The 23,933-nt window shown below is 35.1% G+C and overlaps 1 protein-coding gene across 1 annotated transcript; it reads left to right on the forward strand.

The window, feature by feature from the left end:
• Window positions 1–297: 297 nt before the first annotated feature.
• Window positions 298–16,485, forward strand: Cyp4aa1 (Probable cytochrome P450 4aa1). The gene is made up of 5 exons (XM_014231772.3): window positions 298–573; window positions 14,469–14,640; window positions 14,711–15,091; window positions 15,154–15,223; window positions 15,283–16,485. Exons 1-5 carry the CDS (start codon window positions 556–558, stop codon window positions 16,157–16,159), a joined length of 1,518 nt encoding a protein of 505 aa, XP_014087247.2. The 5' UTR covers window positions 298–555; the 3' UTR covers window positions 16,160–16,485.
• The last annotated feature ends 7,448 nt before the right edge of the window (window positions 16,486–23,933 follow it).

Here is a 23,933-nt window from a genome sequence, read left to right on the forward strand (position 1 = left end):
CTCATACGCACAAGTAAGGGCACGCGTGCGCGTAGACACAACGCGGCAAACGTGCGTTTGCTCGATGCCAGGGAAGCTAGTCACTTTATTTACATTAACACACACACATACAGGTGCTTAGCAAGTATCAGTATGTGCAAATGCGCACTTTCATCGTTTTTGTCATTTTGTAACTTATCATTTGTGTTTGTATATGTTGTAGCCGCTTCGGCTGCTGTTCAAGCGCGTTTGGCAGATATTTCGTAGATTTTTTAGGGTTATAAATAAGAGCTCCGTCGGCTACTATAGATCATTCAAAGCCTCATTGTCGTCGCGTATTGAACGAGCGAGTTAACGAGGTTTCTGTAAGGCGCAGCGCAGAAAAAAGCTATCACTGAGAAAACAACTCATTAAAAGGGACTATCGAAAGTGAATATAAATTAATGGAATAAGTGAGAAAAGTGCTAATTAAAATATTTTTAGTAGAACGAAGTGCGATCTGTTAAAATTTGCAAACAAGTAAAAAAAAAAGAAAAAAATTTCAAAACTGTGCAAAAAGCTGTAACTTAGAACAAAATGTTTATTCAGAAAATGGTGAGTGCACCATTTTTGCCATCCTTTTGCATGAATGTTAGTGTAAAATAATCATATTTTTCAAAAGTCTCACACAGAACTTTTCTATAAAATTGTAAATACCAAAGATTATCGATCAATTTATTGTTTCATTATTTTACCTAAAATCTTGTTGTTCGAAGAGTAATATTCGAAAGTAAATCACGCACGCCGATCAAATCGTGTAGCATTTGCTGCTCGTTTGTGATTACTTCTCTTCAACTAACTCACCGTTGTAGGATTAAATAATAATTTATTTCAATTAGTGCCAATGTGTTAATTGCAAAATTCAATAGTGAACGCCAAATGCTTAACGCAAAGCAGCTTAAAAAGCGTTAGCAATAAGAGCGGGAACAAAGTATTTTCATGCATACATACTCATGCGTACATCTATACACATATATACAAACATAATACATACACATATATATGTAAATCTATTTAGTTTATGAATGTATTTGCCAGGCAGCGTTTGTCGCCAAGCACCTTCGGCAGCAGCAAATGCTGCAGATTACAATGTACAGCTTAGAAGTTTGCGGAAGAGTATATTTGCGCGTTTCTTTGCTTTGAAGTTAACAGTCTATCGCTACTTTTAAATCAATACTAATTATTGATTTCTTTGTTAAAGCAAAAAAAATGTAATGTTTCTAAGAATGCCCAAAATACCACACATGCGTGAATGGTGCCACCTACACTCACAGACATACATACACATAATTTGTATTTTTGCCGATCAATGATTCGCCTACTTCGATGATTCGGCACAGTGCGCGATCTCAATATTATTGCCGCCGCTGTCGCCATCGCCAGCAGATTCCACAGCAAATATCACGTTCTCGATTCCTTATTGTTTACACACCGAATTCGCATTAAATTTTATTCAATTCCAGTTAATAAAGAAGGAATTATTGGCTTTCCAGCTTCTTCTGTCTGATCTAATTAATTCAATAAGCAAGTGACACCCGCCTGGTAGATAGAGACATACATATGTGCATGTGCTCAAGAACACTTACTCGCCAAACATACACATATAAGTAATATAAAATGCAAATTTACCTTTTCAGTGCGCTTCTCCATTTTTATTTATGTACCACTGTATGTATGTATGTATGTATACATTTGTAATTGTTTGCAAGCAATAAATTTGTATATTTTTACTGCACAAAACAAATACAATCATACGGAACATCTATAATACATGCATACATACTTTTATTTTATAATTTTTTTCAACACATGTGTATAACTTCGATTTTTAACAGAGAAATTTGTGTTGAAATAATGTAACCGATTTTAAGCATATATTAAATCACTTAGATCTTGTGAACAGCTTTCTGTTGTTTTAAACCGCGACCTTCACTCTGTTTGTCCTGTAATTTTTAGTTTCGTATTCCACCAAAGGGATCACAAGCTTCCCGTGCCAAAATAACATGCACTTTATTGCTTAATTAGAGAACATGAAACAAAGCCGAATAAGCCGAACGTCGGCGCGTGATTTGTGATCAATCCCAAGGCATTGCAAGGCATTCAACAAGTTTAAAAATAACTTCAACATGGAAGGGGCAATTACACATCGCTCTAAATTTTAGGGATGCGTTAATACTTCTAAGCCACCATAGTGTGAAAACTAACGCAAGGCCTTAGTGGTAAAATATTTTTTTTTTACTCTAATTCTAATAATAAAATAAATATTTTTCTACCTTCAAGACCCTAATTCTATAAATATTATAATCCAATTTGAAAATATTTCCATTCTTGTACACCTTTATAATTAATTGACAAAATATACATATAGACATATTACCACTATATGGTACATGTAGTGCACATATGATACTTAAGGAATTCAGCTAGTGCGATGGTTAAAATAGTCAATTTGTTCAAATGTTTACTAAAACAAGAAAAAATTATATAAAATTATATTTTTATAGCATAAAAGGGTATACAAATATCTTTATTCTGGTTTCGATAGTCAGGTTGGATGGTAGCTATAAGCTATAGAGGTGCGATCTGAACAATATGTTCGGAAATTGTAGCAATGCCTTGGATTATAATTTCGCCAAATTTCCTGAAAATATCTTGACACATAAAATAGTTTTCCATACAAGGACTTGAGTTTGATCGATCGTACGGCAGTTATATGCTACAATATTCCGATCTAAACAATTTCTTCTAAGTTTGTAGCAATGCTTTGGATAGTAATCTCTGCCAAATTTCTTAAAGATACCTTGTCAAATGAAAAAGTTTTCCTTACAAGCACTTGATTCCGATCGTTCAGTTTGTTGCGGTGGGTCCGACAAATGAGCAGCTTCTTGGTATAGAAGGGAAGTGTGCAAAATTTCAGAACTGATATCTCAAAAACTTAGACACTATTTCGCGTATATTCAGACGGACAGACGGATATGGCTAAATCGACTCAGCTCGTCGCGCTGATCTTTTATATTATATATGTATATACATGTTACAAACATCGTGGCAAACTATATGTTCAGGGTATAATAAACTTAATGTTAAGTACATGTATTTACTACTACAGCTTTTCTGGCTTTTGTCACTGTAGAAAAATCTAAATTTATTTTGAATTATTGATTTGGCCAGGAATCTCGAAATAGTTTCGTTGCGAGAAACTTTTAACATGGAATTGTAAAAGCTACTCAAGCATAGAAGGAGTAATTTGTAGAATAATTGGCGTAATAATTTTAGATTTTAATATCAGTTATTTTTAAGGAATTGATCTGTCTTAATATCATATTATTTTTTGGGAGTGATAATTCCTCAATTTATTGATCTAAAGAATATAGAAAATTTGAATATGCAGCTTCCTGAAATGACGGAAAGCGTACAAATGAACAATGCAATACGATAACGTATAGTAATCTTTATTAATCAAAAATCATTTTATCCTTCTATCCGAGTTTCTTCCGCCCAAGCGAAATCATAGGTGATGCTCTACATGTTTTATAGGCTTTGTGCTCTAGTAATTTGAGCACAGAACGTCACTCCTCGCTTATGCCTGTAATAGACAGTAGTGCAGATAGTTCTGAACAGTGTTTCAAGCGGAGTTTTTTTTTATACACTTAATTAGGTATTAACGTTTCTTTAGCTTAATCTACAACCATTAAATCTGAAAAAAAAATTCTTAGAAGGTGTTCAAACTAAATTTGATGCTAACAACCATGTATAAAAATAAATGATATATGTACATATATAGTAAAGTCTATAGCATTAGGAGAGTATATGAAAATAACTGTTATTTTAATAGCGAAAAATTACTCGTAAGTGTGTAAGGTGTTGTTTTTCCCACCGATTAAATTTTGCGAAATCCAAATAGGTTAGCTTAACAATAATTATCTGTAGACATTAACCAGTGCAAAAATGTATTATTAACATTTTATACACACAGGCTTATATGCTTTTAAATATACTCAAATACCTCCACAAAAATTTCCATTTGAATTATGATGCCCACAATGATTATGACTTTGATGCCATAAAAATAACGAATCATTTTGATATTTATTGCCAAAGGTCCGACGTTCCACTTTAGAGGAGTCCCATTCAAATGAGCAGACGCGACTGACTATCATACATACAAATACATATGTACATATGTGCATTCATGTATATAGTATATATCTTGTAATTAAATATTTATATTTCATAAGTATGTACATTTATATACATTATATATATCTTTTATAGTTAAATATTTTAAATGGGCGAGCAAAGGTTAATAGACAATAATAAGTCGGCTGTAATTTGAAGCTTTATCAATGTTTCCCAGATTTTTCACATGAGTTAATGTCAAATGACATTTTAATTAAGTACGTCCATTCCGTTTGTAAACACAGCTCTCACTTCTCTCCGTGGTCCGTCGTAAAACAGCAAGATATTTCTTGTAATCTTTACTTATTTTTGATTGCTCCAATCTCCCTATTGTCTAATATAGCCTGATATCTTTGATTGCAAATTGCAAATAAATTTTCCGCATATTTCATAGGAAGCGACCTCCAGATATGTTGGAGGAGCCGAATGAAATATTTTGTTGACGTTAAATGTTTTCTTAATAGTTTGGTATTCTCCATTGGATTGGCGTCTGGTAGTTGTGATGGCCAATTTAAAATTACAATATCTCGCAGTATGCAATCATGGTTAGTTTTGTCGTCAAGCATTTCAACTGACTTCAGTAAACCCTTTTGACTCATCTGTAAATATTACTTATTATTAAATCACAGTTGATAATAAGACATCTCAATGAAGCTTGGTACTCGTGTTCCTTGACAAATTCGCTTAAGAAATCGAAAATGAAATCGGATTATAACCCTCTCCTCTCTCTATATAACGGTTTTGTTAAAAACTACAACTACCACATTTAAGTGACATTACATATCTGCGGACCTACTCGACCTATTTCAACTAAATTTGATACATAACATTATCTTGACGATCCTATGATACTTTCTGTAAATTAGCGCAATCTTACTATAACTACGCCTACTTCCCATATAACACAATTTTAAATTCCATCTGATTTTTTCACTTTTCAGTATACAAATTATGTACAAATGAATATATTCAGATGAAACTTTGCGCAAATAGTATCTTTGAGGTAAGCCATCTCGAGTCCAAAAATTGTCAAATCAAAACCATAACTGTTCTAGCCACCACATACCGGTCTTCTTAATATAAAAATTTTCGAACTTCCCGCAGAATTTATACCGAATATATCGGTCAATATGTGGTTATCTTAATAAAATTGGAAGAGTGAGAAGAGCAGAGAAGAGAAAAGAAGAGAAGTGAAGAGAAAAGATTTTGAAACATCCGGCTTACTTTACTCCTTATATATGTTTATATTTTATTTTTATAAAATTGCTTGAAAATATGTTTTCAAGTATACAATGTCAAAAATGAATGCAATCAGCCATTCCACTTCTCTGCCTCCTTACCGTACATAATGATTTTTGACTTTAAACCGTTTATGTTGGTCAAAATATGTGATATTTAAATAAAACTTAGTGGACAGTTCTCTTAAAAGTTAGAAAATTATATTAATGGTTTTTTTTTTACAAGAGTTTCTTGAAAATAGCTTATACACAACAAATAAGGAAGGGCTAAGTAAGTAACCGAACATTTTATACTCTTTCAACGTTCAAGGATACCTCAAAGGCACTATTTGTGAAAAATTGTATCCGAAGAAATTCATTGGGGCTTCATTTGTGGAATGGAAAGTGAAACAATCAGATGGAACTTAAAATTGTGCTATATGGGAAGTAAGCGTGGTTGTAGTCCGATTCCACCCATTTTCACAGTGTGACATAGGGTCGACAGGATTATGTTATGTACCGAATTTGGCTGAAATTGACGAAATAGGTTCGAAAGTATGTGGTTTCACCTAGATTTGGGCGGTGCTACGCCCATCGTCCAATTTTGAAAGCGGCTTTCATGTATCCTCCTGGTTGTAAAATTTAATATCTCTGGTGCATTTGGTTTTTGTTTATCGCGCTTGATAATTCGATTTCATCCATTTTCACACTATCGATAAAGGTTCTATAGAAATTTTGGATATTGTAGCTTTAGTGGCTTAAAAAATATTAATTTTTTCAAAAATTTAGCCCACAGATGCTCCTTGCTACTACAATTCCGTGTACCAAATTACAGGTTTATACCTTAATTTACTGCTTAGTTATTGGATTTTATGGGTTTTCGATTAATGGTGTTTTGTGGGCGTGGCAAAATTTCATTCAATTTATGACTTTAGTGCCAAGATATTCTCAAAAATTTGGATAAGGAATCTAATGGTGCGATTATAAAACAGTTTCAACTGTTCGACATGAAAAAAAACTCTTAGCCTGTTAATTTAAAAGATAAATTGGTCAAATATATAGTAAAAGCATACTCTAAAGTGATCGAACCACTCAATCGTCCATTGAGTGTGAAGACCGCCCCAGTTAGAAAACCGCTGGATATGAATTGAAAATCAATATTAACACAACAAAAAACATTACTGAAAAAAAATTAGCATTTACGAAATATTTTTGGAGAAGATGGACACTAGTGCTCCAATTTATTAAAAAATTACGTGCCACTAATGTATGAGGTATTGATTTTGTGTTATTGCGTCGGAAAGCACTAGATTCAAATTGCACTTAGAGAACTCCAAGAGCCGATTACTAGATGAGAATCTCAGTCGAAATATTTTTGCAAATCGTCCAAACACATAAAAACGTTTTCCAAATAACATCATTTAGCACAAATTTAGTTAAAGAAAGAGGTTTGAATGTGGATATTTAGTTTAAGATACTTTTAAGTTTGAAATGTGTTTCTCCTTTGGAGGTTGCGGCAATAGTCCTTTTACATGCATGTGATTCTACATTGCAATGCAGCGCTAACTTATCTGCCTCGCTTTTTTACAAAATCTGTGAAGTCGAATAATATGCAAACTTGTGTAGACTATCGTGTGCCATCGACTACACTCGCTTAATAGTCTAGGTATATATTTAAGTATGTATGTATGAACACGCATGTAGTGTAAGCGTTTATACAAATTATTGCTTATTATGCAATAATACGTCTTTATGTGGTAATAAGTATTAATGCTTTTAGCATGTCACCATTGAGACAGCTTTTTATTTATCTTATCACATTTATTGTACTAGCTGTCAACACAAACACAAAAGCTGGGAACGAAAGCGGCATAACATCCCATACAATCTTGACCTGTCAAACAACCGCATAAGCTCTATATAGATGCCAGGGCATGCTTTCGCACGAAACTTAAATATTTCAGTATGGGATTAGTAGTATGGTAACGCCAACAAAATATTGCACAAGAGTGACTTGTGCCTGCGTTGCTTATGCTTGTAACAGCAAACGAGATTTTGGCACTTTCAGTTCGTGTTGAAGTCTGCGCTTATGTCCCGCTGTTCACTTCCTCTTTTAATTATCAAAATATGTTTTCTTTTGAAAAGGAAGAAAGACGAAGTATTCCTTTTTTCTTTAGCACCTACATAATCTACATATTACTGAATGTCAAATATGTATGTACATATGTATGTAAGTATGTAGTTTAGCTAGTTCTTAGGAAGTTTTAAACTCAACGCCATTAGTTTCTTGCCTAAATGTTTGACAACTTTGTAAAACTCATTTGCGGTTAAATGTCAAGGGTTTAAAATGAACGCACACATATACATATACGCGCATATGTATGTATATTGTTTGAAATTCCAAACGTCTAAAATGAGTCGAAAACAACAAATTAAATTAGATAAATAACAAATCGTTATACATTTATAGTTGTCCGCACGAACATGTCTTGATAGTTATCGAGTCTTGATAGTTATCGAGCATGTCTTGATAGTTATCGAGTCGTATTGTTTATTTCCATTAGCTAACTGAAAACACACACATTTTTAAAATTGATTTCCTTTACGAACTCAAGTGTTTACGTTTGGTTTTTTTACCTACAAAAGTGCCGCATCAAAACACGTACGTACTGTGTAGCTATGTATGTGTATCTAATTCTAATAAATGCGCATAAATAAAAAATATATAGTTTATTGCTTTTTATTTTGCTAAAGCTACATATACCAGGTAAGTATCAGCACTTGTCAACGAAACATTAAAAATTAAAAAAACAAAAAAGAAACAGAATAAACGTTAACTTCGGTTGTACCAACGCTATAATATCCTTCACAAAAAACGTTTCCATACAAGAACTTCATTTTGATCGGTCAGTTTAAATTATTTTTAGCTATTTGCTACAATGGTCCGATCTGAACAATAGATTTGGAGATTTGTGAAGATATCTCGTCAAATTAAAAATGGTTCATACAAGAACTTGACTTTGATGGTTCAGTTTGTATAGCAGCTATATGCTAAAGGGATCCGACATCCGCGGTTCCGACAAATGACCAACTTCTTTGTGAGAAAAGGACGTGAACACAACGATAACTAAAAAACAAGTAAGGAAGGGCTAAGTTCGGATGTAACCGAACATTTTATACTCTCGCAAAGTCAAATGGTATACTCGTTTGAGATTTCTTTGTGGATTGACTGATATTTTCGGTAGAAGGTCAACTATAGGCACTGGGGTCCACATATTTAGTACTTAGGGGTTGAACAGTTTTGGTTCGATTTAGACAATTTTTGGCCGCAAGGTGGCATACTTTAATTGCATTATTCACGCAAAGTTTTATGCCGATAAAATCATTGTTACCTGATATGCATAGTGTAAAGTGAAAGAATCAGATATAATTTAAAATGGTGTCATATGGAAAATAGGCGTGGTTGTAATCCGATTTCGCCCATTTTCGCACTATGACATAGAAACATGAAAAGAACGTTACGCACAGAATTTGGTTGAAATCGGTTAAGCAGATCTCAAGATATGGGTTTTCACCTAAAAGTGGGCTGTGCCACGCCCACTGTCTAATTTTGAACGCCGTTCCTATAAAGTCATCTTATACCATCTCAGAGATAAAATTTAATGTCTCTGGCGTGTTTAGTGCTTGATTTATCGCGCTTTTAGTAGTTTTTAACAGTACCGTTATATGGGGAGTGGGCGGACTTGCCACCCGATTTCAACTATTTTCACACCGTCAATAGAAGTGCTAAAAACATTTGCTTCCAGTGAATTTTGTTATTATAGCATTAGCGGTTTAGGAGATATGCACATTAAACCTATTAGAGGCGGGACCACGCCCACTTTAAAAAAAAAATTTTAACTGCAGATGCCCCTCCCTAATGTGATCCTGTGTACCAAATAACAGTCTTGTATCTTATTGCGGAGCTTAGTTATAGCAAGTTATTTGTTTTTGATTAATGGCGTTTTGTGGGCGTGGCAGTGGTCCGATTACGCCCATCTGCAATACCAACCGTCTCACGGTACCATGAAACATGTCTACCAAGTTTCATAAAGATATCTCAATTTTTACTCAAGTTAGAGCTTGCACGGACGGACGGACGGACAGACGGACAGACAGTCACCCGGATTTCAACTCGTCTCTTCATCCTGCTCATTTATATATATATAACCCTATATCTAACTCGATTAATTTTAGGTGATACAAACAACCGTTAGGTGAACAAAACTATTATACTCTGTAGCAACAGGTTGCGAGAGTATAAAAATTAAGGGATTAGTTCGCATATATACCGACAGACGAACAGACGGACATCAACTCAGTTCACCATGCTGATAATTTTTATACTCTTGCAACATGTTGCTACCGAGAATAATTGTTTTGTTCACCTAACGGTTGTTTGTATCACCTAAAACTAATCGAGTTAGATATAGGGTTATATATTTATATATAAATGATCAGGATGAAGAGACGAGTTGAAATCCGGGTGACTGTCTGTCCGTCTGTCCGTCCGTCCGTGCAAGCTGTAACTTGAGTAAAAATTGAGATGTCTTCATGAAACTTGGTACACATGTTTCTTGGTACCGTAAGACGGTTGGTATTGCAGATCGGCGTAATCGGACCACTGCCACGCCCACAAAACGCCATTAATCAAAAACAAATAAATTGCCATAACTAAGCTCCACAATAAGATACAAGACTTTTATTTGGTACATAGGATCACATTAGAGAGGGGCATTCGCAGTTAAATTTTTTTTAAAAAGTGGGCGTGGTCCTGCTCCTAAATGTGGGGCCCTTAATGTGCATATCTCCTAAACCGCTAAAGCTATAATAACAAAATTCACTGATAACAAATGTTTGGCACCTCTATCGACAGTGTGAAAATCGGGTGACAACCCCGCCCACTTCCCATATAACGGCACTGTTAAAAATACTAAAAGCGCGATAAACCAAGCACTAAACACGCCAGAGACATTAAATTTTATCTATGGGATGGCATGAGATGACTTTATAGGAACAGCGTTCAAAATTAGTCAGTGGGCGTGACACCGCCCACTTTTAGGTGAAAACCGATTTCAACCAAATTCGGTGCATAACGTCCTTTTCATATTTCTATGTTATAGTGCGAAAATGGGCGAAATCGGACTACAACCACGCCTATTTCCCATATAACACCATTTTCAATTCCATCTGATTCTTTCACTTTCCACTTTGCATATCAAGCAACAATGATTATATCGGGGTAAAACTTGGCGTGAATAATACGTTTAAAGTATGCCATTTTGTGACCAAAAATTGTCTAAATCGAATCAAAACTGTTCAAGCCCCTAAGTACTAAATATGTGGACCCCAGTGCCTATATTTGACCTTCTACCAAAAATATCAGTCGATCCACAAATTAATCTCAAACGAGTATACCATTTGACTTTGCGAGAGTATAAAATGTTCGGTTACATCTGAACTTAGCCCTTCCTTACTTGTTATAAATAGTTTTTGGGTCAGCGAAATTTCCTTCTGGGTGTTACAAACATCGTGGCAAACTTAATATACCCTGTTCTGGGAATAATTATATTACCAAAGCTTTAGTAGCTCCGTAGTCTTTGGCATATTCTCCACACATAGCACAAAAATTTGGTTGATTACAATTCAAAAGCCTCAACATATTCACACATCTAACTTATTTAAAATTTTGTCGAAAATCAATCAACACAGTTGAAATCGTAAGCGGTTGCAAATACCCTTTGATATAATGAATTTGCCCAACACCCGCATTCCACATGAAAATTTCTACGAATTTAAATGAACGTTGATATAAAAACCTGCATACATTATTTTATTTGAATTATTTGTTAACACTTACTATACTTGATGGTTGAGTGCGTTATGTGAACATATTGAACACATACACATATAAATATTTAGACTGGTATGCGTCTTATGTTTCTGCCATCTTCGTTCGCAGACGTTTAAGCTTCTACAACCCAGTAAAGCATCTTACTCTTTTTTTATCTCGCCAACCTCAATAATAATTAATAAAAATAATATTCAATTTGTAGAATAGTAAAAAAAACGTTTTCCCTGTCTGATTCGTCCATTATTTGGTTTCAGACAGCTCGGATTCCTAAAATCACCGTTGCCTCAAGAAGCGCTCATAAAAAAGTGATGAAACAATTTGTATACGCTTAGTTACATGTTTAATAAAGCCTAAAATAGTAGAAACCGATTCTTTGTCTCTTACTGTAAGGCTAAAAGTTCCCTTGTCCTGTTGAGATATACTCTTGAACCAATTGGATACATGTTTTCTCATCACTAATTTGCCAGGATAATGATGAGGTTGAAGTTAATTATTTGGCTATTCGTATCTAAGCCATTAAGAGGTACTATATCGTGGACCATATAAGTAGCACTTGAACTACGAATTTTCGAACGTCGGAGGTCCTATAAAATATATACATAAATGATCAGCATGATGAGCTGAGTTGATTTAGCCCTGTCCGTCCGTCTGTTTACATGGAAACTAGATCTGAAATTTTGCACCTGTCATTTTCTCACTAAGAAGCTGCTCATTTGTCGGAACGGTACCGATATCGGATCACTATATCATATAGATACCATACAAATTGAACGATCGGAATCAAGTTCTTGTAGAGAACCTTTGTATTTGTGAAGGGTGTATCTTGTATTTATATAAATTATATACAAACATCTTTACAAATGTACATACATACCATGTGATCAAATTTGACTCGAACTGAACCATTTTAACTGCGCGCATAAACCGAATCGATAAATTTTAATATACCCTGAACTTGGTTTATTAAATTTGCCACGATGTTTATAGCACCCAAAACGAAACGTCGGAGACCTTATATAAAATATATATAAATGACCAACATGACGAGCTAAGACGATTTAGCCATGACCGTCCATCTGTCAGTCTGTATATACGTGAGATGGTTTTTAAGATATCGATCTGATATTTTACTCACGTCCCGTTCTCCCCAAAAAGCTGCTCCTGTGTATGTCGGAATCGCCGATTTCGAACCACTACAGCACATAACTGCCATATAGACTGACCCATCGAAAACAAGTTCTTGTAGGAAGTCTTTTGTACTTGTGAAGGGTATTAGAATTTCGGTGCAACAGTTAACGTTTTTCATGTCTTTTTTTTATTTTTGGTATAATTTTTTTTATATTCGTGTGAAGCGAATATATTTGTCCACGGACAAAAATTTAACGAGTTTGCTTGAAAGTTTGCATTTCCAATGGAATCCCGGCTAAGAAATCGTTGACAATGTTACAGAAGTATTTTGTGGAGTCTACTTTATTACGAACGCAAGTTTTTGAGTGGCACAAAGCGTTCAGTCAAGGTCGTGAAATCATCGAAAACTTGCCTCATGCTAGACATCCACCACCTTTGTTAGTGACGATAACATCGAAAAAGTTAAAAAAAACAGTGCTTGAAAATCATCAAGATGGCATCAGAGAGATAGCAAAGGATCTCAACATCTCAATGCTAAATTCGTACCAAAAGACCTGAATCTGACCGTTTGACCTGTGGAACGAGTTCGTGGTGAACCATGTCACGTTAATAAAGAAGCCTAAACCGAAAAAAACGTCTCATCGTTTTCTTGCATTACCATGATGTGGTTCACCACGAACTCGTTCCACAGGTCAAACGAGTCATTAAGGAATACTACTTGGCAATTTGGCAATTCGTCGTAAAGAACCAGATTTGTGGTCAAAAATTACATGGATTTTTCACTACAATAATGCGTCGTCACATTCTAGCATGATTGGGACTGACTTTTTGACCAAATTTTTTTGTCGTTTTTCGAAACCGAATAATCCGCTTGGGGAATTCGCCATGAGTCGATTGAAGCCATAAAAGCAATTCAGGCATCTCAGCCTTTAATTCTCAGCATCATAAGCGTATGGAAAATTGGATTAAGCTTTGACATGCTTGTATTGACACAAAAAGAACCCACTTCGAAGGCGGTAATAAAGATTTGTATTTAATCACGTGATTTTTTTTTGCACTGAAATTTTATCAGTTGGTATATAGTGTACTTTATTTTCAAATACAACATAATCTATTGCGATTACTTTTCAACTTCTCAACTACTTTAAATGTACGTACATACATAGAAATGTGTAGATGGGTATTTCTTCCGATCAACAAGTCGTATACGCAACTTTTTGTTATACCATACAACTTATTTGACTTTAACTGGTTTTCCTTTACTAATGTACATATGTTTAAATATATAAACAATATAATTAAAATAAGGTGAGATTTAATAATTTTTTGATTGAAGTGTGCCTAAAAGAAAGGCATAATAATACTGAGGTGGTGCTTGCCACACTGCTGTAGATGTATTTTTTTCATACCGCTGCACAACTGTGATTATAGCTTGGAATAAAAGAACAACTGTGATTATAGCTTATCAAAAAAATGATGAGTTCATTTTTCAGTGTTTGCGTAATTATCGATACTTACGTCTGACCAAGCACGTGATTATTTTAGAACAAGCAGAAAGTTTGTTTTCAATCATGTACATTTGCATACCTAGAAAGCAAAGTTCACCAGAACTCTCTATCAATGTTAAGAACTGGATTTGGTCTAGTTTAGAGTAATTTAAAAATACTTACATCATAAACCCACCGTCATTCGGTCACCGCCTCATGCTAATGTGTGAGATTAACAATTTTTGGTGACAGTCACTCACATCTTCCGCATTCAGATATTGTTCCTATTTCCAGAAACAAAATATTAGGAAAAAGTGTTAGACAGGAAGGCTATCTGGTCTGAGTAAGTAGTAAGTAATTCCATAAATATTTCTCAAAAAGACATTCCCATATTAAAAGAAATGGCTTACTGAATATCGACCTCCCTAAAAGCTCCCTCGACTTGTTCGAAAATACTCCGAGATTCGGAGACCAATTTCCCTCAACTAAAGAGCCAACAATTTGTTTCTTAAAGCTTAATTACAATCTTCTATATCGATTTTTCAGTTCGATCATGCCACACACTCAGAGTTATGGAGTTTTGCAGCGCTACTGGCCATCGCACTGTCCATCTATAGTTTATGGGATTATATCAAATCAGTGTTGCTCTCACTGAAACTATCAGGACCGGAAGCATTACCCATACTTGGCAATTGCTTGATCATAAAAGAAAAGGACAGTAAGTAGCAATTTAATCCCTAGTCATAAGAATGTACAAATAGATTGATTGCATTTAATATTTTTTTCAGTGCTTGCGAAACGCGTGGCAACAGCTTTTGGTCTATATGGTCCCCTAATACGTATTTGGGTTCTACTTTTCCCGTTCTTTGCCGTGCTGCAACCAGATGATTTGCAAGTCATACTCTCTTCAAAAAAACACACGGAGAAAGTGTTCATCTACCGACTGATGCACAATTTCCTGGGGAAAGGACTTATAACGAGTAGTGGCGAAAAGTGGAACGCTCATCGAAAGTTCATACAACCCATGTTTCATTTGACGATTCTGGAACGCTTCATTGGCACATTCGCGGACGCCTCACAAACGCTTTTCGAGAATTTGCATGTATCCGCCAATCAAGAAGTTAATATCGCCAAATATATCAACAATTGTGTCATAGACATTTTAAATGGTGCGGTTACTCAATCCAATCTCCACAATTTCAAATAATTTTTGTTATGTTTCGTTGAACAGAAGCGGTTCTGGGTGTACCGGTGAAGCGACAAGGCGCTTTGGTGGATATGGAGCAATCACCATTCAGGCAGTGAGTTCATTATTCCAATTCTTCCCGCTTATTCTCATATAGTTTCTTGTAATTTTTAGAGGGAAAGTGGTAGTCAACGAACGTTTCTTGCAGCCGTGGCTGCTCTTTGAGAGCGTTTACAAGTTTACAAAAATCGCGTCAGAGGAACTCGACCAAAAGAAACGTCTCGACCAATTTACACGTAAAATGATCAAGCGCCGCCGTGATATGATTGCAGGTGGAAGTTTTATCGTACGCAAGTGTCTACTGGATTATATGATCGAAATATCGAATAACAATGCGGATTTCACCGAAGATGATATAGTAGATGAGGCCTGCACATTTATGCTTGCCGGGCAAGATTCCGTTGGCGCTGCAGTTGCCTTCACACTCTTCCTACTCGCTCAAAACCCCCAATGTCAAGAGAAATGCGTTGAGGAAATCAACGATATTTTTATGGACGACCAGCGCGCACCGACTATGAATGATTTGCGAGATATGCGCTACGTGGAGATGTGTATTAAGGAGGCCTTGCGCTTATGCCCCAGTGTGCCTTTAATGGCACGTAAGTTGGGCGAAGAAGTGCATTTGGGAAAATATACACTTCCCGCTGGTAGCAATATATTTATTTGTCCTTATGCCACCCATCGTTTGCCACACATTTACCCCGACCCTGAGAAATTCGATCCCGAACGCTTCTCACCACAAAACATGGAAACACGTCACCCATATGCCTACATACCGTTCAGTGCGGGACCCCGCTACTGCATTGGTAATCGCTTTGCCATTATGGAAATGAAAACCGTTGTCTCGCGTTTATTGAGAAGTTATCAGCTGCTGCCAGTGCCCGGCAAGACCTCCTTCAATGCCACATTTCGCATCACACTTCGTGCCTCAGGTGGTTTATGGGTGCATTTAAAGCCCCGCGAAAATCCTCTCGTCGATTATAGCAGTTAAGAAAGGGGCTTTTAGACCCTATATTTGAGGTATTATAACATTTTAGCTACGCTAGTTGTAGTTCTAGTTAAACAAATGCGGGGATTCCTCGCGTCCAAACCCAATAGCTATAAAGTATTTATATGTACATATATGTAAGTAGGTTTATATGAAATCGTAAATGTTAAAGCATTTCTAGGTAAGTGTATCGATGCCAAAACAAATGCAATTGTTCACAAATTTTAGACCTTAATTTTAAGTATTATCTAAGACTTGTATTGTTGTTATAATAAATAACTAATTGGCATGACACAAAATAAAACTAAATATTACTAATATAGACTTAATTCCAAAACTTTGATATGGTGACGAGCACGGATGCCCGAACAAAATAGAATCGAAGATAAACTGCCAGAATTTATTAGACGGCTTTTACATTGGGACTCTTTTGACCCTCATATTTTTCAAATTCTCTTTTGGTGTCGCTCTGTACGTTCACACGGGCAAAAAGAGTCCAGCAACTTGAGTCTAGTTTTTCTGCATTCCTTTTCACAAAACTTTCGTAAATATTTGTGCGGTTCGACGGCGCAACACTTAGAGCGTGTTGCATATTTCATTTGTATGTTGAGATAATGGTCACACATTTTGCTTGCAATGAATTACCATGAATATGGTAGAACAATATGCATAATACCTACCCTCTTAATAGGTTCAAAAAAATACTTAAGACGGGAATTCCCTACTCCACCAGAATGTATTGAATATCCGCTACTAGTATTTTCAAGGCCAAATTTATAACAATAATTTCCTAATCTTTAAGTATTAAAAATTCATAATTTTCTAACTCCATAATCTATATCTTAATTTTCTCCTTATTTACAATTTTTCAAAATATTTCTATTATTCTTCTTATTATTCGGTTGCGCCGAAGCTATAATACCCTTCACAAAAACAAAGGCCCTTTACAAGAACTTGATTCCGAACGTTCAATTTGTATGGCAGCTATATGATATAGTGATCTGATCTGACCAATATCTGTAGAGAATAATTTGTTGCCTTAAGCAATAATTCGTGCCTAATTTCGTGAAGATACCTCGTCAAATGAAAGAGTTTTCCATACAAGCACTTCATTCCGATTGTTTAGTTTGTATGGCAGCTATATGCTATAGTCATCCGATCTGAATAATTTCTTCGGAGATTACATTGTTGCCTTAACTAATAATCCGTGCCAAATTTCGTAAAGATACCTCGTCAAATGAACTAGTTTCCCATACAAACACTTGATTCCGATTGTTCAGTTTGTATGGCAGCTATATGCTATAGTGGTCCGATATCGGCCGTTTCGACAAATGAGCAGCTTCTTGGGGAGAAAAGGACAGGTGCAAAATTTCAGATCGATATCTCAAAAACTGAGGGACTAGTTCGCGTATATACAGACGGACAGACGGACGGACGGACAGACAGACGGACATGGCTAAATCAACTCAGCTCGTTACGGTGATCATTTATATATGTATATACTCTCCGACGTTTCCTTCTGGGTGTTACAAACTTCGTGGCAAAATTAATATACCCTGTTCAGGGTATAAAAATAGATAACAGAATTCAAATTTGTGAACGAATTCATTTGAAACCGAGCGCTCTTGCAACCATTCAAAGAATTTGAAAGAATCTGTGTGTAAAAGTAGAGTTAGACAGCGAAATTCGTAGTTGCCAGAATTTTCGATTGGCGAAGTTTTGTTAATGATTTACTATATAAGGGCTGCAGGTTGTGCAGCAGAGACAGTTCTAGTTAGAGTGTTGCCGTGTAAAGTGCAATTGAGGTATAAGTTAGAAGTTGTAAGATCGTATAAGGAGTAATAAAACATTAAGATGTTGGAATTAGAATTAAAGATATTTAAGTGTATAGCCATTAAAGTAGAACTTTTATTTAACAATCCAGTGATCGAACTCAAGAGTGAGTTACACGGTAGTTGTCCGGTAAATTTAGACATTTGAAGTTACATAAATTCAAAACAAGCTGAAAATTGGTGAGATCGTTTAAAATATAATTATAAATAAATTTTCAGAGGTCAAAAATATGATTTTTTTGCGATTTTTTGTGAATCACAACTTGTGAGAGGTAGTGTAGTACCTAGCACTTTTTTAACGTGGTTTCCCCAGTAGGCCTATTCCACCTATCCGTTATGATTCTGTTTAATTTGAAATTACTGTAAAACATCGAAAATTGGCAAAGACTGCAAATGACTGCAATGTAAATTAAAACAAAGTAGTAAGGTTTATTCGTGTGATTCATAGCTGTCAACTTCTTTTTCTTTCTAAGCTATTGCATAGATTCTTTCGCGGACTTTGAGCGTGGGGCTGAATCAAGAAATTCCGTAACGGAAATAACCTAACACGATCACACATTTTGCGCATACTTTTAGACGTATTTTCACATATCTCAAGTGGTACAAATCAATTGAAGAGACAGCACATTATTATTAAGCTATTGCATAGCTTTTATCCCGGGCTTTCACCGGGACGACCGAATCAAGAAATTCCGTAACGAATATAAACCTAAAACGATCACAAAATGTGCGCAAAATAATTATAATAATAACCCAACGATTATCCTCCTTCCGCCCAACCGACGCGAGGGGCGCGATCCGCATACGTGCGGAATTAGCCGAGTCAGAAAAGGCAAGAGAGTTTTTTAAGTGTTGAGATCTAAAACTGCTCAGCTACAGAAACAAAAATTTCCACAGCTTTTCATTCATTAAGAGAAAACAATAAAGTCTTTTTAATTTAGAAAAGTGAGTCAGATAAGTCAAATGTGCTGGAATGAGAATTAAAATCATGACATATACGGCGGAATGGCTCGTTTAGTTGAAAATTTGATCTACAGGATTTTAACAGTAAAGGTCTAAACTGCCTCGAAAAGCTAATCGGGATATTAAATTTAATTTCAGACAGGAGAAAAGAACTGCAAACTGTTCCATTCAAGATTTTCACTAAGAATATTATGCCAAGCATTTCCCTACGACTAAAAAGTATAGGTAGATTAATAAGTTTTAAACGACTAGTGTATGGGGGTAGACCTACCCTAGAATCCCATCGGAAATGCGCTAAGGCGAAAAGTAAAAATTGTTTTTGAACAGACTCTAACTTGTCAGAATGGATTTGGTAGTTAGAGTTCCATACAACAGAGCCATATTCCAATATAGGTTTAACCAAAGTTGTATAAAGTGTTTTAGTAATATATGGATCTCTAAATTCTTTAGACCAACGTTTAACAAAACTGAGGACAGCTTTTGCTTTCAAGAACATGGTGTCAATATGAAGACAAAAATTAAGCGTAGGGTCCATATTAACTCCCAAATCAACATAGTTAAAAACTTGCTCCAGAGGGGTGCACAGATCTACGGGAGAAGCACATCGTCTTACGCAGTGTATGATTTAAAAAGCTGTACGTCGTCAGCGTAAAATAAAATTTTTGAGAATTCAATTACTGAAGACATTAATTGTATCTGAAGGTGTATCCTCAAATATCAGCCCAGCAGATCAAGTTTATGTATGAGAATCGAGAGGTTTACTTTATCGAAAGCTTTGCTAAAGTCTGTGTATATAACATCCGTATGCTTATGTTCCCTAAAACCCAATGATACATGGTTTACAAATTCAAGTAAGTTTGTTATAGTCGAATTCCCTTTACGAAATCCATGCTAAGATTAGGAAATTAACGGAGAAATCGAAAAGGTTATATGGTCAGTGATGATAGCTTCAAAAAGTTTAGGTATAACTGATAGTTTTGCGATACCTCTATAGTTTTCAATGTTGGATCTAAATCCACTTTTATGCAAAGGAATTATAAATGACTGTTTCCATACTGAAGGAAATATACCGTATTTAAGAGAGGAACTAAAAATCCTTGTCAAAGGCAAGTAAATATATTTGGCACTATTTTTTAGGAAGCATGAGGGTATCATGTCTGGGCCGTAACTAAAAGATGGTTTTAACTTATTTAACTTAAGTAGGACGTCTTCTTCAGAAATAATTGGAGCGTTAATTAAAGTATTCGAATACAGCACGTGCTGCTAAGAAAAAGTTTTGGAAGAATTATTACAGTAGTTTGACTTGAAAAATTCTGCAAACATATTGGATATAATATCATTGTCAGTTGAAATGATAGATTTGTATTTCATCGCGGACGGAAATTTTGAAATCCTGCGTTTGGAGTTGACGAAATCATAAAACGATTTTGGATTACTTACAACATTCTTTTTTACTTTATTTAAGTAATTATTACAACATTTTTTGTTTAGGTCAAAATATTGTCGACGCAATACGGAATATTTAGAAAAGTCGACAAATGAACCGGTTTTTATAAAATGTTTAAAGGCTCGAGTTTTTCTGTTTTTTAATTTATGTAACTCTTTCGACGATCCCGGACTTCCACTTTTACTTTTATTAACAATTACTATTAGAACGTACTTTTCAAATAATTTCGTAATAATGTTATTAAAATGAGAGAAACTCAATTCAATATCACCACTATAATTAGGCCATGATATTGTAGAAAGTTCTGTATTTAACTTTTTAAAATTAGCTTTTGCAAAGTTGAACCGAGTACGGAAGCACGAAGTTTGCTAATTATTATGGCGTACATTGCTCAGGATTTCGACAGATATTTCCAAAGCAGAATGATACGAATCCTGGTAGAACAAGAGGATTACTCTGAATAACGGAACACTTTGAAGAGGTATCAACATATACTAAATCTAAGCATTTACCAAATTTATTCGGAATTATATTAATTTGGTTCAGACCCAACTCGGACATTTTTTCGAAAAACTCATGAAAATATGACCGATTGCAAATCGGTACGATATAGTCATCGAAAGCTTTCCACGAAGCACACGAAAAATTGGTAATCTCCTAATACGATTATTGAATCTGTATTATTTGCCATCGAAGTAGCACTATTTATTATAGAAGCATGCTGCATGTATACAGATAAGTCCGAATGGGGTGGTATATAAAACAGGGTTAAATAAATAAAGCAACTATTAACATAGATTCTAATACATTTAAATTCAAATGAGTCGGTTCCTGGAACAAGAACATCTTCAGATGGGATAGAGGAATGTACGGCAAATAGAACACCTCCACCGATTCTGTTTAGTCGATCACATCTAAATATTTGAAATTCGCTATTTAAAATCTCATTGTCAAAAATGTGAGGTTTTAACCATGTTTCTGTAAATCCAATTATATGTAAATTAAAATTGGAACTGTTTAAATACAAGTCGGTTAATTTTGTATTAAGACCTCTAACATTTTGATAATAAATGCTTAGCGAATTTTTACCAATCAGTTTTTTATATCGGTTGTTGCTTTTGGTAATTTAGCAATGTTTCCCTTAGTTTGACTTCTAAGTTTAGGCTTAAATTCGCGCACAAAAGCCAAAATGTTAGCATACTTGTTGGCATATTTTCGCATATCTCAAGCGGAACAAATCAATTGAAGAACAGGGAGATTCAAAAATAAATTTAAGATACAATTTTTTAATGGCAAATAAAAACACAGATTTTGCAAGAATTATGTTGCCATTTTTGTCACTTTTTACTGTGTTTGCCGGTTTGCGGGGTTGACACTTTTCCCTTCCAGAAGGAACATCAGAAAGTGGTTCAATTTATGATTTTTAGCTTTTGCCATTGTCGCGAAAAGACGCTTGTAGGCAAATGTATGTTCGGGGAGAACGCGTAAAATTTCTGTATAAAGTGTTTTAAATATGATTAAAGAAAGTGCATTTATTAATGAAAAAATCATGAAAAAATAGTGAAAAAAAAGAAGTGAGTACTCTATATACATACATACATTTTATTATTATCACAAATGCAGGTGAAATTCGATGATCAAACTTTTTATATCGTTCTTTTTGTTCAAATTTTTTGAATGAATAACCGTTAAGTGGGGCTATTTAACGGAACAAATCAATTGAAGAGCAGGGTGATTCAAAAATAATATACAATTACAAAGGTAAATAGCTACCCCATCTTTTGGAACAGTATCTCCTTTGACTAGTGTTTTATGGGAAATAGGCGTGGTTGTTCACCAATTTTCGCACTACAACATAGAAATATAAGAAGAATGTTCTGTACCCAATTTGGTTGAAATCGGTTAAAAAGATCCCAAGATATGGGGTTTCACCTAAAAGTGGGCGGTGCTATGCCCATTGTCTAATTTTGAACACGGTTTCTATAAAGTTATCCCATACCATCTCAGAGATAAACTTTAATGTCTCTGGCGTGTTTAGTGCTTGATTTAGATAGTAGTTTTTAGCAGTACCGTTATATGGGAAGTGGGCGAGGTTGTGACCCAATTTCTGTCGATAGAAGTGCCAAAAACATTTGTTATCAGTGAATTTTGTTATTATAGCTTTAGCGGTTTAGGAAATATGCACATTAAATTAGGGGCGGGACCACGCCCACTTTTGAAAAAAAATTTAACTGCGAATGCCCCCCTCTAATGTGATCCTGTGTACCAAATAACAGTCTTGTGTCTTATTGTGGAGCTTAGTTATGGCAATTTATTTGTTTTTGATTAATGGCGTTTTGTGGGCGTGGCTGTGATCCGATTACGTCCATCTGCAATACCCACCGTCTTACGGTACCAAGAAATATGTGTACCCATCTTTATGAAAGATACAGCTTGCACAGACGGACGGACGGACAGACAGTGACTCGGATTTCCACTCGTCTCTTCATCCTGATCATTTATATATACATAGCCCTATATCTAACTCGATTAGTTTTAGATGATACAAACAACCGTTAGGGGAACAAAACTGTTATACTCTGTAGCAACATGTTGCGAGAGTATAAAAATGAATAACGATTCACAGAAATCCACAACAAAATATGGGACCACCATTGACGCAGCATTTTCCAGATAGTTTCAATTATAAACCTCCATATATTGTAAGATAATAAAAATATTTTAAACAATCTTAACTACTAATTTATTCAGTGAAAGAAAAAAATTTGTTTTCTTATCAATCACCACGCTCAAAAAGTGTAACTTGAATTAATATAAAAAAAACATGAATTAATATCAAAGGAAAAAATAATACTGCATAAAAAATAAATAAATAATTATAATTGCATAAGTTGTTAAAAAAATGCTTTGCAATAGTGCCACACGTACTTTTTTCTTTTTCTTGATCTTCTTCTTGTTCTTCACCTTCATGCTGGGTGCAAGTAAATACGTCAATAGCGATGTATCGCATGTCACCTCATTGGAATCAAACGAATCATCCACTGTTGGTGATTCAACAGTAGAGCATGACTAGCCTTGACAATTTGTACATACCTCAGAACAAATCAGCCAAACTCTTTTGCAACCACATTTAGCTCTGCATCCCTTTTTGCAGTTAAAAAAAATTGTGTTCAGAAGTTTTTCCGGCGCATGTGGAAGTAAAGTTTGAGCTAGGGTCTAGCTGATTACGAAGCCACACTTGAACTTGATAATATACGCGAAGAAGATGTTGTTTCAATGATCAATACATAACCATCAATGTTTGCTTGTTTTACCTATATACTTTTCTTTCAACATTGAAATAAACCTAGAATTGTTGTGAATATTTGCAAGAAATTTCTGTTGACTGCTTGGAACTGTCATACGTACACTACATAAGGATTTTTTTTCTCATATTCTTCATTCAATTCCTGGCCATAAAATATGCACAGTGTTTGAACTTGCTGTAGATGTACTGGCTTCATGTTCTTCACGTTGTCTTTTATTAGCGGCAGCA

This window comes from Bactrocera oleae, chromosome 4 (genome assembly GCF_042242935.1).
Source record: "Bactrocera oleae isolate idBacOlea1 chromosome 4, idBacOlea1, whole genome shotgun sequence".
Classification (NCBI taxonomy): domain Eukaryota; kingdom Metazoa; phylum Arthropoda; class Insecta; order Diptera; family Tephritidae; genus Bactrocera; species Bactrocera oleae.

Excerpts from the sequence above, each read along its gene's own strand:
- Cyp4aa1 (XM_014231772.3), top strand. Across the intron at positions 15,092-15,153 it reads TGTCATAGACATTTTAAATG|AAGCGGTTCTGGGTGTACCG; the intron begins GTGCGGTTACTC and ends TTCGTTGAACAG. Across the intron at positions 15,224-15,282 it reads GAGCAATCACCATTCAGGCA|AGGGAAAGTGGTAGTCAACG; the intron begins GTGAGTTCATTA and ends TGTAATTTTTAG.